The sequence below is a fragment of the Balaenoptera ricei genome, chromosome 3 (assembly GCF_028023285.1).
Source record: "Balaenoptera ricei isolate mBalRic1 chromosome 3, mBalRic1.hap2, whole genome shotgun sequence".
NCBI classification, from domain to species: Eukaryota; Metazoa; Chordata; class Mammalia; order Artiodactyla; family Balaenopteridae; genus Balaenoptera; species Balaenoptera ricei.
This window is the reverse complement of record NC_082641.1, coordinates 116,118,622-116,131,713: the sequence shown is the minus strand read 5'-3', so window position 1 is coordinate 116,131,713 and position 13,092 is coordinate 116,118,622. Positions and strand designations below refer to the sequence as shown.

Genomic DNA, 13,092 nt, shown 5'->3' with positions numbered 1-13,092 from the left:
CTATCGTGTGCTGCCCTTGCCCTGGGACCAAGCACTGCCTGGGGAGCGCGTGCAGTAGTACTTGCTCACCACATGCCTACACTGGTCACACTTGACCGTGCAGCACCACTGGAATTTGCAGTTACAGCTGCTTATAGCCTCAGTTCTCTTCTCTTCCACCTGCAGGCCACACTCTGTACACAAGCGCCCGCAGCTGCATTGCTCCCACCTGGATGTATTGTGGCTGTTCTGCAGACACTCCCGACCCTCTGTGCCATAGATGCCCAAGCTGGAATTGCGGGTACAGTAATCAGGCGATTCCTCTAAAAAGATCAGCTCAGCTTCTGCACTAGGAAGGAAGGCCTCAGTGGGTGCCCAGTGGCCCTCGGCACTGTTCCCAGCCCTTAGCCGCCGCTTATCCATCTCAATTTTCAGTGCCCGGTCATACTTGGCCTTTAGGTAGTTGCCCATCTCCCGGAAGTTAGCCAGCTGCAGCCAGCATGTCTGGATACTACAGCTCCCCGAGATGCCATGACATTTGCAAGTCCTTTTCATGGTGGCTCTCACTGCCTTCACAGAGAGAGAAAGAGGGAGGGAGGACAAAAGGAGATTGGCTCTGGATAGAGAAGACCAAAGGCTAGCAATTAATGGAATATTTTAGAGTTGTGCTTCTTAACTTTAGAGTACATTAGAATTACGAGGGAGGCCCGTAAGAAGATCTGGGCCCTACCTCATATCTTCTCAATTAGGAAGTTCAGAGGTTTAAAGGCCATGGTATTGGTGATTTTAACGTTCCCCTGAGTGATTCTTATGGAAGAAGTGAGGCAAGTGTTGAGAAGGTTACTGAAGTCAGGAAACCTAGGCTGAAGGCCCAACTTCATCACTTGTGAGCTTGTTTCTCTTTCTGCCCATAAGAATAAGAATGATCAAGAAAGTACCTTGTAAATTAAAAATGAAAAACATGATCATTGGCACTGTTATTGTGTTGAAGCTGGGGGCTAGAGTATTTATGGGTATTTGGATTTGTCTTTTGGGCCCTCTCCCAGAGGGAAGGAAGCTCTGGAGTCTGAACCCCTACCCCCAAGGTGATTACCCATGGTTGTAATTGCCTTGAAAACCTCTTCTCTTTGCCATGGACAACCAGGACATCTAGGTATAGGTTCAAAGGGAAATTTCTATGCTCTTAGCTCTCAATACAACTAGACTCCAGATTTCAGTTCAGAACACTCCAAGGATTGCTACCCCACCAGAAGTCTTGGGGGAGAATAGACCTTCCAGAGAAGCTTAGATCAGTTCCCAACCCCTCCAAGCCCAGAAAGACATTAGGACATAGGTTGTATGATAAACCCCTGTTAATTTCCTAGAAATGCAGTTGAAATGGTTAAAATTTTAAGTCATGGAAGCAAGGCCTTTGTTCTGTATTGTTCTGTGTTCTCAGAAACCTGCCTGTAGAAGGAGTTAGCATATAAGGTTTAGTGATAAAAGGACTAGGCTAGAAGATCTGTGTTCATTGCCTGGTTCTGATACTTATTAGTTGTATTGCCTTGGCCAAGCCACGCCTCTGCCTTAACTGGCTTTGTCATCCAGAGAATGGGGGTAGCTATCCCAGTCCTGCTGGGTGGTGTGAGGATGAAACATGTATGAGACAGCTCTTGGTAAGTTGTGAAGGTCTGTATGGATGTGAGGCTTTTGTAAATAGCTCTTGGTAAGTTGTGAAGGTCTGTATGGATGTGAGGCTTTTGTAAATACTGAGCCTGTTGGCTCATTGGTCAACTCTTATACGTACCAGCCTGCCTGCCCTGTTGTTATGAAGATTCATCAGGGCTCTGGCATCCTTCCCCTTCTCCAGGCTGTCCACGAAGAGTTTGGAGATTCTTTCCCCAAACTCTACATTGTCGCTGCAGCCTCCCCAGATCCAGCCATGGCCTCCTACACATAAGGAAAGAATAAGTTCTGCGTATAGCTTCCTGCTAAGTCCCTGGAGAGGAGTCAAGGTCATTTTAGCTGACATAGACAAACCATCCCCAAGAGTCCTAGAAGTGTGTAAAGCTATATCTAAAGGTGAGACAGGGAGAGAATTCCCTGGTAGTCCAGTGGTTAGGACTCCGCACTCTCACTGCCAAGGCTGGGGTTCAATCCCTGGTCAGGGAACTAAGATCCTGCAAGCCACGCAGGGCGGCCAAACAAAAAAAAAAAAAAAAAAAAGGAAAAAGAAAAAGGTGAAACAGGGAAATGGAGGTATTTTGGGTGGGGGTGGGGGGGAGTCCTATTCCCAAAGCCAACTAGAGGATCTCAAATGTTCACTGCAGTTCAAACATTCTAGAATTCTGTACCATTATGCTACAGTAGTCTTGTTAGAGCCACCTCCTCCCTCATTAGTGACAAATCTAAGTCTCTTAGGCTGTCTGCAGATAATTGTGTAGCTCTGGATTATGGACAAGTCATTCTAAGCCTGAAATACAAGGGTTAGTTTTAAACTCTCTTTGGCCTCCTCCTTCCTAGATGCCTTGTTGGCTTTAGAGCTTGGTGCTACTTGCTGATCCTGGAATCATGGATCCAGCTCAGTTCTTAGGAGGGTCTAGATCTAGGAGCTCCCACCAATGAAGCTGCTGCTAGAGTCTAGGGGTTTGAAGAAGCTGTGTCCCTCAGCCTTTCCCTGGAAGAGTTTAGCCTACGCTCAGCTCTATACCCCTCACCTCTTCCCACCCCCATCAGAGAGCACAACTTACCTGTTTTTCCATTTTTTGACTCATCACAGCCACAGTTTTCAAAGTCGCCCATGCTACAGTTCTTGGTGATGGTGTACATGACTCCAGCAGAGCTGATAGCATGAATGAAGGAAGTCTCCCTGGTGGCTTTGGAAAGAAAGAGGGGGCTGGAAACTAGGACCCTGATGACCCAAAGCAGAGGTTTTGGAAAAGCAATGCCATTTCATTTCTCTCTCCTGTCCCCCTCCCTCTTTGGGTTTATTAAGAGAATGCTCTTCTACTTGAGAGAACAGTGCATGCCTTTCCAGCATCCTTACTTCATCCAGGCAGGAGTGAGCATCCCCATGCTACAGATGAGGAAAGTAAAACCCAGAGATAAAGTGATGAGACCAAGGCCACTCTCCTCACCAGTTATGGTGTTGAGACCAGGACACTATCCCCCTTATATCCAGCCTAGGCCTCTGTTCATTAGCCATTGCTTCTTGTCCTTAGGCAGTGAGGACTCAGAGCTATGAGGCTAGCTTATGAAAGAGAGAAGGGTATTTTCTTCTCTCTGACACGGAGTTGGAGCCATGTAATAATCATCATGATAATACCTACCACTTACTGAGCTTGTATCTTCCTAACTCTTTATAAACATTGTCCCATTTTACTTCTCATCCTATTTGTATACCCCACAGGAAGATACTTTTTTCCCAATCTTCTTTACTCCCTTCCCCTCAGCTTTTCTCAGGCAACTCTTCATTAATAGTTTCTACATAAACAACTTTCATGCAAACTACTATACATAGTTACAAACAACTGCACACACACACACACTCACCCTGAAGCATAGCTCAATGTGTGATCTCTCAGTTTCTCTGTTGTTGGGATTTTATGACAGTTGAAACTCCCTCAGGGGCTGTAAACACAGAGCCCTTTCCCCATTTTTGTTTCATGCAAAGCAGTACAAGATAAGTGTGTACAAACACAAATACAGGCATGCATTAAAAAATAGAGTAATTACATTTCTATAGAGATACCTTTGTATTCACCTCATTCAACCCTCACAACACTCCTGGTGAGCTAAACAGCTGACCTTATTGACCCAAATGACAACACTGAGGTTGAGAGAGGGAGAAGTAACTCACTTAAGGTCACACAACAAGGAAGTGGCAGATCACTGATAATTTTTTCATTTCACTGTACACATACATGTTACACATACATATATACTTCAAGCCCAACTTCATGGACATATACCCCCTTGTACAGGTGCACAAACTTACCACTTCTCAGCCTGTTGTGAGTGGAAAGCTGGAGAGCATTTTCAGGGCAGTTCCAGCGTTCCCAAGCAAATTGGAACTTACACTCCTCAATGCCACTCTGGGCACCCAGGGCCACACTGGTGGTGTAGGTCAGATAGGCCTGGCAGAGGGAAAAGGATGTGAGCTTCAACCCTGGCTCTAGTCAGGTCGTCTCGGTCGGAGGGTGCAGGCAAGACTCAAATGGGTTAGCTCTCCATTAGGGAATAATCAATCATAGGTTCCTCTGGGTGGGTGACTTCTGGCACTATCTCCCCTCCCCTCTTTTCCTTCCCCAGAAGAGTTCCCTTAGGAACCTGGATGGGTAAAAACAGGAGCAGGAGATCATCCTACCTTGGGACCTGTTATCAGGAAATTGTTCACTGACCTACCAAAAAGAGAAAAAGTGAGGCAATGGTGAATGGGGATGAGGTAGTAGGAGCTTCCTTGGTGAGGAGGGGGGGTGGGGGGGAGGGAGAGAGAAGGACTTACCAGGCAGAGGCACTGAAGGTTGCATAGCATATGCCCACAGCCACCCTGAACATAAACAAGTCCCCCATGGCCCTTCCCACCCCCAGGGGACCGAGTCTAGCCCAGGGCCAAGTCCAGAGAAGTGAGGAGAGGGCAGGATCTTTCTCAGTATTTATGTAGGGAAATGCTGAATGGCCAAGGGGGAAAAAATCAACAGCTCTTCTCATTTGTCCCTCACTGGCAGGGCTGTAGGAGCCACTGACCCAATGGGGGACCAGGGAGGAGGGACTCAGCCCAAAGCCTCCAAGGGAAGCCCCGCCCTGCCCCGCCCTGCCAGCCCTTCTTCCCTCCCAGGCTGACAGATGGGCTGAAGCCTTTCCCTACCCAGGAGGTTTCTACCCTCTATAAGTCAGACTTTTGTCTCTTCCTGCTTGAGGGCTCATTTTTCAGAATCTTGTAGCCCAGAGCAAGCAAGTTTCCTAACTCTGCTAATTCTAAAGATAGGTCATCTATCCCTCAAAGTTACGGTGTCCTCACTCGTTAATGAGACCCCACTCCTTACCCTGCCTTCCTCCTCAAGGTGTTAATAATTATAGAGGAACTCTACTTGGGGCCCTCTCCTACTCATTTTATCCAAGTAAGAAAGTGCACCATTCCTACCTCCTCCCTTGGTGACTGTAAAGTCACGTGGGACCCTGGAGCAGACACACTTCAGAGGCCACCTCTCAACAGTCCCTTCTACCATATTCTACCAAAGTAAGTTCTGGTAAATTTCCTTCATTCCTAGTAGGTCTACCATTTTATATTTGTTAGAGCTCTAGTTTGTTAACTGCTTGTATATGTGAGAATCAACCTTTGGGCTACCCAGGGCTATATTTAAGAAGACTGATGCCTTTCTTTCTGATAGCACTTTGTTGCTAGGACATAAGCTCCTTAGGCAGGAATCTGTCTTTAAGATTCACTTTGTATTCTTAGTGCTGAAGAAGATGCCTGGATGAATGAACAAATGAGTGAAGGAATGAATGAATAAAAGAACTTGTGGCCCCTAGGAAGAACCCGAGGCAATATTAGGTAGGGTTGGGGACTGCAATGAAGGGGTGGAGATCTTCCTTGGTTGGTGAAACTCTTTTCTAAGGCTGGGGAAGGCAGGCTAAAGAGATGCAGAGGAAAGTACAAACAGGAAGTTACAGTCCTAACTCATTACTCTGTGACCACAATCCAGATCACTTCACAGCACCCTGAACTGGATTTGGATGAGAAAGGGAGCTCAGAAATCCCCCCACCAAAGGAGTTCCAGGGGCCAAGGAGTCCCCAGGCCTTTTTAGAGCAGTGAACTCAAAGTGTGGGCTGGGCTTAGTGTCAGCCTGCAAACTATTATCTTTATGTGAGAAGATAAGTACAGAAATGAAAATGTTTAGAAATTTTTATAGCAGTTCGACAGAGTGATTTTAGATATGTTGAAATCTAATAAGAAATTTGGGCTCCTATTCTGTGTCTTTTTTTGTGTTTCATTTTTCTAGGAGGATGGGTATGAATGTCTCAAATGCAAAATGTCCTTAATGGACTAAAGCTCTGGCTCTCGGCCCAGCAAGCTCTCTTCCTTTCCTTGCTTGTGGGTTTCTCTCCTTGGGGAAGAGAGGTGTCCCACACTGAGTTACTTGGGAAAAGCGCACTGAGTTTTGCCTCAGTGGCCTTTTCTCTGTTTCCTACTTTTCCCAATCAAGAATCTAATATTTACACCTGAAACTGATTTAATATTGTAACTGAATGATACTTCAAAAAAAAAAAAAAAGAATCTATTGTTTAACTTTCACTTCTTAAGACAGCAGGGTTGATTTCCATGCCACTGACTGTGTGATCAGAACAGGGGTCACATTAGACCCGAGGAATCTCCCACACCCCTTGAAAGAGTTTTAGGAGTGATCCCACATTCACTTCCTGTGTATGAGTGACTGGGTCTTATTCTTCTGTGCTCCCCATAGCACTTGGCATTTAGTTGGTACTCTACAAAAATATTCTTTAATTTTCTAGGAAGGAGAGGGGAAGGTGGTGAGCTTTTTGTGTGTAAACTTTGTGCTTGCTCCTGCTCACATTCTCTAAAGATCATATAATTTCTCTAAAAGGAATTTAGGATGTTAAAGAAAGGCCTCTGCTCCAGGTATAAGGAGTCTTGGATGTTGGCCACTAATTTATTATGTGACGCTGGGCAAGCTATTTACTGTCATGTGGGCTCAATTACTTCATTTGAAAAATGAGAGAGTTGGGAAGATGTTGAGTGTTGAATAACCTATAAGGATTCTACCAGCTCTCTTACATGCTATAATCCTAATTTTATGATTTACAAAATTTATTAACCCCAGAGGTGATTGTAGGCCAGAGATGGGAAAGTCTTGTCTTCTCCAGCTGTCAGCATGGGAATCTTATGTATCTTTAAATCCTTCAGTTGGCCATCTGGATAAGCCTGTAAGATGGATACCTGGAGGGCAACCAATGGCTTCTTCAGAGTCCTTTGGGACTCTGTCTACATAAGACCGCTGTGCTGGACTGATCATAGTCATTCATTGTGGTAGAGGGTCTCCTGGAGGGAGAGAAGAGCCAGAGATAAGTACTCCACACTTAAGTCTACACATCATCTACAGCCAACTTGTGCATCCATTTCCTTAACCTCAGCTCTATTATCTCATTAGTTTTTAAGTGACAATTCAACTCTTTCAAATGTTGGTTTCTCTCTTCTGGGAATGGAAATCAGGAACTGAAGACCAGAGTAGAAGATAATAGTGGAGGTAGAGTGGGCCTCTGACCAGACAGACAGAATAGTAGTATATCTGAGCTAGTGATGTGCTGGTAGATATTCAACAACAAGTTTCAGTGTGACAGGAGACATGATTGGTAGTGTTTGCTGATTCACATGGTGTAAATACTTCCACCATGGCTGATTTCAAACTACCAATGTGGACATGGGAAGAGATAAATAGTGGCACATCATTATACAGTATTTTTATCGTAGGTATAATAGATGTAAGTAACCTTAGGGTATAGATAATAGTAAAATCTAGTAAAATAATTAGGAAGTGATAAATTTTGACTACTTATCTTTGTTTTTGTTTGGCTGCGTCATGCAGCTTATGGGATTTTAGTTCCCTGACCAAGGATCGAACCCCAGGCCCCGTCAGTGAGAGCACTGAGTCCTAACCACTGCACGTCCAGGGAGTTCCTTTTTATTTTCCCCTTTGTTTTTAATATAATTAATTTATTTATAAGTTTAATTGTAAGTTTATATAATTTAATTTTAATAACAGCTGTGTTTAACAACCAGTTTGCAAAATTCCTAAAAATTTCACAATAGATTCTCTGAGACTGGACAAGCTGCCTCCCACCACACCTCTGGATCCCTGTATCCTCCCTCTAGGCCACTGGGAGGTAAAGTGCAAAAGATTTCTCTGTAGAATTTAACACCAAATATTTGTTTGTTCCAGTTACGTGCAAGACTTTAACCTTTCCTGAGCCAAAGTCTTGCTACCTGCCCTCAAGGAGCTTAGTACCTAGTAAAAAGGAGATAAGGTCTGTATCTAACTATAATGTAGGGCATCAAGTGGTAAGTGGAATGCAATGAATAAATGCACTGTATTCCACTGGAATGGTATTCATAGAGCTAGAGAGGAGTAGGACAGGATAATCCTGAAGGCCCCTTCCACCTCATGTTCCAGGATGTTGAGATACCAAGAGTCTTAGGGGAACACTGGGGGCAGTAATCAGTGAGGAGTAAGCCAGAGTCACCCTTGCTGTGCCCAGCTTCAGGAAATCTAGAGGCCATTTATAGAGGCATAGAGTGAGCTAGAGGCTCCCATTTTTACAAGGATATAACTGAGGCCCAGAGAGAGAGGATTTACTCAGGGTTACAGAGTGAGTTGGGGCCAAGAGAGCCTGGTTTGCCCAGGACTGAGGTGTTTCCCGTGGTATGGGACTTTCAGTGCTTAATCCAGAACAGTCTTGGGCAAACCAGGATGGTTGGTCACCCTGCGGTGATGATGGTGTGCATCCTAAGCTAATGCTTCTTCCAGATGTGCATTCTCACTAAACTCCCCAGATCCCTGGTTCCTCCACATTTCTTTTCCAGGCTCCTTTTCCAGGGCTCTGAGACTAGAGGGGCTGCTTAGACTATGAAGCAAGTTGGGGGGTGTGGGAGTTGAGTGAGAGGGTGGAGAGAGGGTGGAGATGGCTGGAGAATGCCAGAAGAGAAAGAGATAGGATTTCTGACTTTTAACACTCCTCTGCTAATTAGATAAGGGGTGGAGATGGGGGGTAGAGAGAATGAGCCTCTATGCATATTCTTCTGAGCAGTGACACTGAGCAGAGCTCAGGAATTTTTAATCTCTGGTCTCCACCCCTCCTCCCTGGAAGCTTGTCTCTTCCCACCCCCTGGTGACTCCCAGTCCAAATGCCACAGCTGTTTGAGCTCCTGACCCTCCCTTTGACCCCCCAATTTAGCCTCAATGATTTGCAAATTTCCTCAACAATATACCCAGGGAAGGAAGAGGAGAATACTTCAATTTTCCCTTTGAGATCTAGCGTTCCAAGTGTGGGGAAGAAAATAGGCCTTCCTGTGTGGAAAATGGGAGCAGTTGCTGGAACACATGGGCCTGTGAGGGCTGGGGTACATTAGAGGGGATAAATCTGCAAGCCACGACTAGCTGTTTCTTGCTTGAAGGTATATTTCCTTCATCAGTTGGGAAGCTCCTTAGGGCTTGGCCTTGTCAATCCCAACCACACAGGAATCTCTCCAAGGATAGCAGCATATTCTCCCATCAAACTGAGGTGCCCAGGTGGCAGAAGCTGCATCATCATTAGCCTAGAAAAGTTTGGAGTTGGAGGGGCTCATCCAAGGAGAGATTTCGGTTGGCTAGAACCCCTTTATTATATTTTTTATTCTCTCACTGTTCAAAACTCCCATCTCTGGACATTAGATAGGACACAGACGTTCCAAGTTAATGTTTCTCGATTGATTGTTGTTGAAGAAAGTATGGAGATGATTGTGGAATTTTATTAGTTTTCAGAGAAATATGCATCCATCTATCCATTTGTTTATTCTAAAAATATTTACCTACTTAGTTCAGGCTAGTATTCAACACTTATGGGTCTAAGATGAATTATCATTACTTGTTTTTATCCTGGAGGAGCTCTTAGTCTGGTCTGAGAGAGAAAAGCTTAAATAATTTATAACAATACAGTGAGATAAAGTACTCTGGAAAGGTTGGAGGGGGAGTAAGGATAATGAGTAAATCTCCATAGACAAGGACTTCTGATAGAGACCTGCCATCTGGTGGCGATGAATGGTACAACATGCTCTTTGTTGCTCTGATGTGGGATTCAGTATTGCAATTTCAGCCTTTATTGAGCACCTGCCCAATGGGTAGCCAGCCCAGTGGTTGGCACTGCGATGCATATACAGTAAAGCTTCTAAGATGACATTGGTCCTTAAAAAACTTGCAGTGTGCTTGTGGCTATAAAGTATAATTGAAAAAGTTATCAAGCAAACAACATTATATTTGATATACACACATGAACAAATACACCTTAAAAATATGTAAATAATTAATACTTGTTACCAAAAAAGTAAACAAAATGGAAATATGTAAAGTAAAAAATGAGAGTCTTAAAAAAATAAAAATAAAAATGAGAGTCTCCCCCGTCCCACTCCCTGTGAGTAACCATTATGAACAGCTTAGTGTGGATTCTTTGCATGTACAAATGTTTGTAAATACATACATAATTTAAAAAATAGAATTGTGTTGTTATTCCTCAATTTGGTTTTTAAACTTTTATATCATGGACCCCTTTCTGTGATACTACATATTAATCTAACTTGTTTTCTCTTAATTTTTATATTAAATAAAAAATTAAGCATGTTAATATGAGTAAGTAGTCTATAAGGTTTGTTAAGAAAAGCAGCAGCCTCAACTATACCTGCACCGTCCTCTCAAGAAGCAACAACTTTCAATTCTTTTATCTGATGCTATTAGTGTTATCTCCATGTTTCTAAAAAACCTATTCGTGTCCTATTTATTGTTTTTTTTTTTTCAATTTTAGGTATTATTTGTTGACTTCCCACCATGGATGATGAGGATTGACCTCTCTTTTCTTTTCCCACTTACCAAATACAAATGCATCTTTCTCATCTTTCCATCTCCTCGTATAGTTAAATTTACTTAGGTCAGTATTGAATGTTTACATTATGATCATGTATACTATTTAGAGGAGAGTCATGTAATAAATCAGGCTTACTTTTCTTTCCCTACATGTCTTTTTGTTTTCCCTGGAATTAATAATTATCTGTTTTTGTTGTTGTTTGCTTAGTTTTCTATGTAAATTCTGCCCTTACCCAAAAGACCTCTTATTTAACTCTCAGACTTGCTCCAATCTGGCCTAGTTACTTCTCTGCATATGCATAGCTGTCATCCTAGTGTGTTCTTTCACCATCAGGATGAGGGTTCACTTTGCTTCTCCACTTTGTTGCACATCCTGTTTCTTAAATCTTATGTCTTTTTATCTCTGTTTACTCCCTCATTTTGGTAGATAACATTTCAGTAGCTTCCTGAGAAAGGGTGCATAGGAAGCAAATTTTTTGAGACCTCACATATCTGAAAAGTTTTATTCTACTCTCACTTGATTGATATTTAAAATTTTTAAATTACTATTTTGGTAGGGTATAGAATTGTAGATTGGAAATAATTTTCCTAAAGAATGTTGAGGTAAGTGTTCCAATGTCTTCTAGTTTCCAGGGTTGCTGTTGAGAAATCTTATGCTGAATTGAATGCTAGTCTTTTGTACGTTACCTGTTCTTCTTCTCCCCACCCTCCTTAGAAGCTTTTAGAAACTTTTCTTTATCCCCAGTACACTGAAATTTCGCAATGACGTGGCATTGGTGTAGAACTTTTTCATTTCTCATGTTTAGTACTCATGAACTCTTTCAATCTGTAAACATGTCTTTTTGGACTGGTAAACTTTCTTATATTATTTCTTTGATAATTTCTTTCATTTTCTATGTTTTCTTTTTCTACAATTATTTTTTGTGTGTGTGTTTGGGGAGGCGGAGTTATTGAGCCTCCTGGACTGATACTCTCATTTTATCTCTTCTTTCCTGTTTTCCATAGTAAAAAATTTTTTTCGTTGTTTTATTTTCTAGGAGAAAATAAGAGTTTTCTCATATTCTTTGTTCTTGTTTCATGATTGCAATAAAAAAAAGTTTCTCAAGACTTTTTTTCCTGGTTTCTCAAGACTTGTAAACTCAGCTGCTTTCCACCTTTCCGAATTTTGTTTTCCCTCTACTTTTGGCTGCTCTTTGACTTTGGAGTTGTGCTTAAAAAAATCCCTTTACTATTTTGTGAGGAAGGGACAATAAATGCATGTATTCAACCTGCAATGTTTAACTAGAATACACATGCTTGTTGTTTTATGTCAGATTTCTTAAAAATAAAATTTAAATTGGGGAAGTGAAATGCAACTGGGATGGTCTGAGTAAGATCAATTTCTGCCAGTGCTTAGCAGGGGCTATCTTCCAGCAGCTGACTTCATCTCTCCCTGCCCAACCCAGGAAATAGAACCAAGGAAAAATCAGGACAGATAATGAAAGGACCATTAAGTACTTAGAACTATTAAAAAATGGAAGAGCAGATTTAACATTTTAGTTTTAACATTATAGTGAACAGTGCTTGTTTCTAAATGTTTACAAACTTCTCTTAACTTTTTCTTTCACACTCACTGTTCCATTGAAACTACTTTAGATTACCAGTGATCTCCACATTGCCAAATCCAGAGTTGTTGTAGATCATTCACTCTCCATCTTGTAACTTTCACTTCTTTCAGCTTCCAGGACTCCAGAGATGATTGGTTTCCCTTTTACCTCTGGCCACTCTGTCTCAGTCTGCTGGTTCCTCCTCATTTCTCTGACCTGTTAATATTGGAGAGCACTGAGGCTCATTCCTCAGACATCTTCTATTTTTTATCTGTATTTACTCCCATATGGTGACTGTCCCAAAATTATATCTTTTTTTTTTTTCTTAAATTGTCCTCTTGTGCGTTTAAGAGCCAACCCTATTCTTAGGATGGCCCTCCTAAAATGAGAGGGAGATTGCTGCATGTCCTGCCAGACTCCAAAATTATATCTTTAGTCAGACCTCACCTGTGCTCCAAACTTGTATATCCAGCTGTCTGCTGGACATCCTCCAGGAAGGCCTAATTAGCTATCTAGCAGGCATTTCAAATGTGACATGTCCAAAACAGAGCTTCCCGGTCTCTCCCTCTTCACTCTCAATCTGATCCTCTAACCCGTCTTCCCATCTCAATAAATGGCAACTCTGTCTTTCAATTGTTAAGGGCAATTCTAGGCTCCTCTTCCTCACACCCCATATCTACTCTGATAGCAAATCTTACCAACACTAACATGCTAGATATTTTACATATTAATCTTGTTTATTGTCTGTTTCTCCCAACAGAATATAAACACCATGAAAACAGAATTTTGTCTATTTTAGTCACTGTTGTATCCCCAGGGCCTACAATAGTACCAGGCACGTAGTTGACATGCAGTAAATATTTGTTCAATGAATTTTTTTTTAATTAATTAATTTTTTGGCTGCACTGGGTCTTCGTTG

The 13,092-nt window shown here is 42.4% G+C and overlaps 1 protein-coding gene and 1 non-coding gene across 2 annotated transcripts; both read right to left on the bottom strand.

Annotated features, from left to right (window-relative positions):
- On the bottom strand, positions 1 to 4,492 carry WNT8A (Wnt family member 8A). Its single transcript, XM_059919494.1, has 5 exons — positions 4,325 to 4,492; positions 3,956 to 4,094; positions 2,709 to 2,834; positions 1,766 to 1,908; positions 1 to 549 (listed from the first exon to the last, which is right to left on the bottom strand). Exons 1-5 carry the CDS (start codon positions 4,490 to 4,492, stop codon positions 1 to 3), a joined length of 1,125 nt encoding a protein of 374 aa, XP_059775477.1.
- An 8,010-nt stretch (positions 4,493 to 12,502) lies between these two features.
- Positions 12,503 to 12,618, bottom strand: LOC132364218 (small Cajal body-specific RNA 11). The gene has a single exon (XR_009502763.1). It is a non-coding gene; the product is annotated as a small Cajal body-specific RNA 11 (non-coding RNA).
- Positions 12,619 to 13,092: the final 474 nt, after the last annotated feature.

What these genes read in the sequence shown, in the direction of transcription:
- WNT8A (XM_059919494.1), bottom strand. Translation starts at nt 4,492, where the DNA reads ATGCTATGCAACCTTCAGTGCCTCTGCCTGGTAAGTCCTTCTCTCTCC. An exon ending in TCCTGATAACAGGTCCCAAG is followed by an intron (nt 4,095 to 4,324) that starts GTAGGATGATCT and finishes TCCCTCTGCCAG; the next exon opens with GCCTATCTGACCTACACCAC. An exon ending in GTCAAAAAATGGAAAAACAG is followed by an intron (nt 1,909 to 2,708) that starts GTAAGTTGTGCT and finishes CCTTATGTGTAG; the next exon opens with GAGGCCATGGCTGGATCTGG.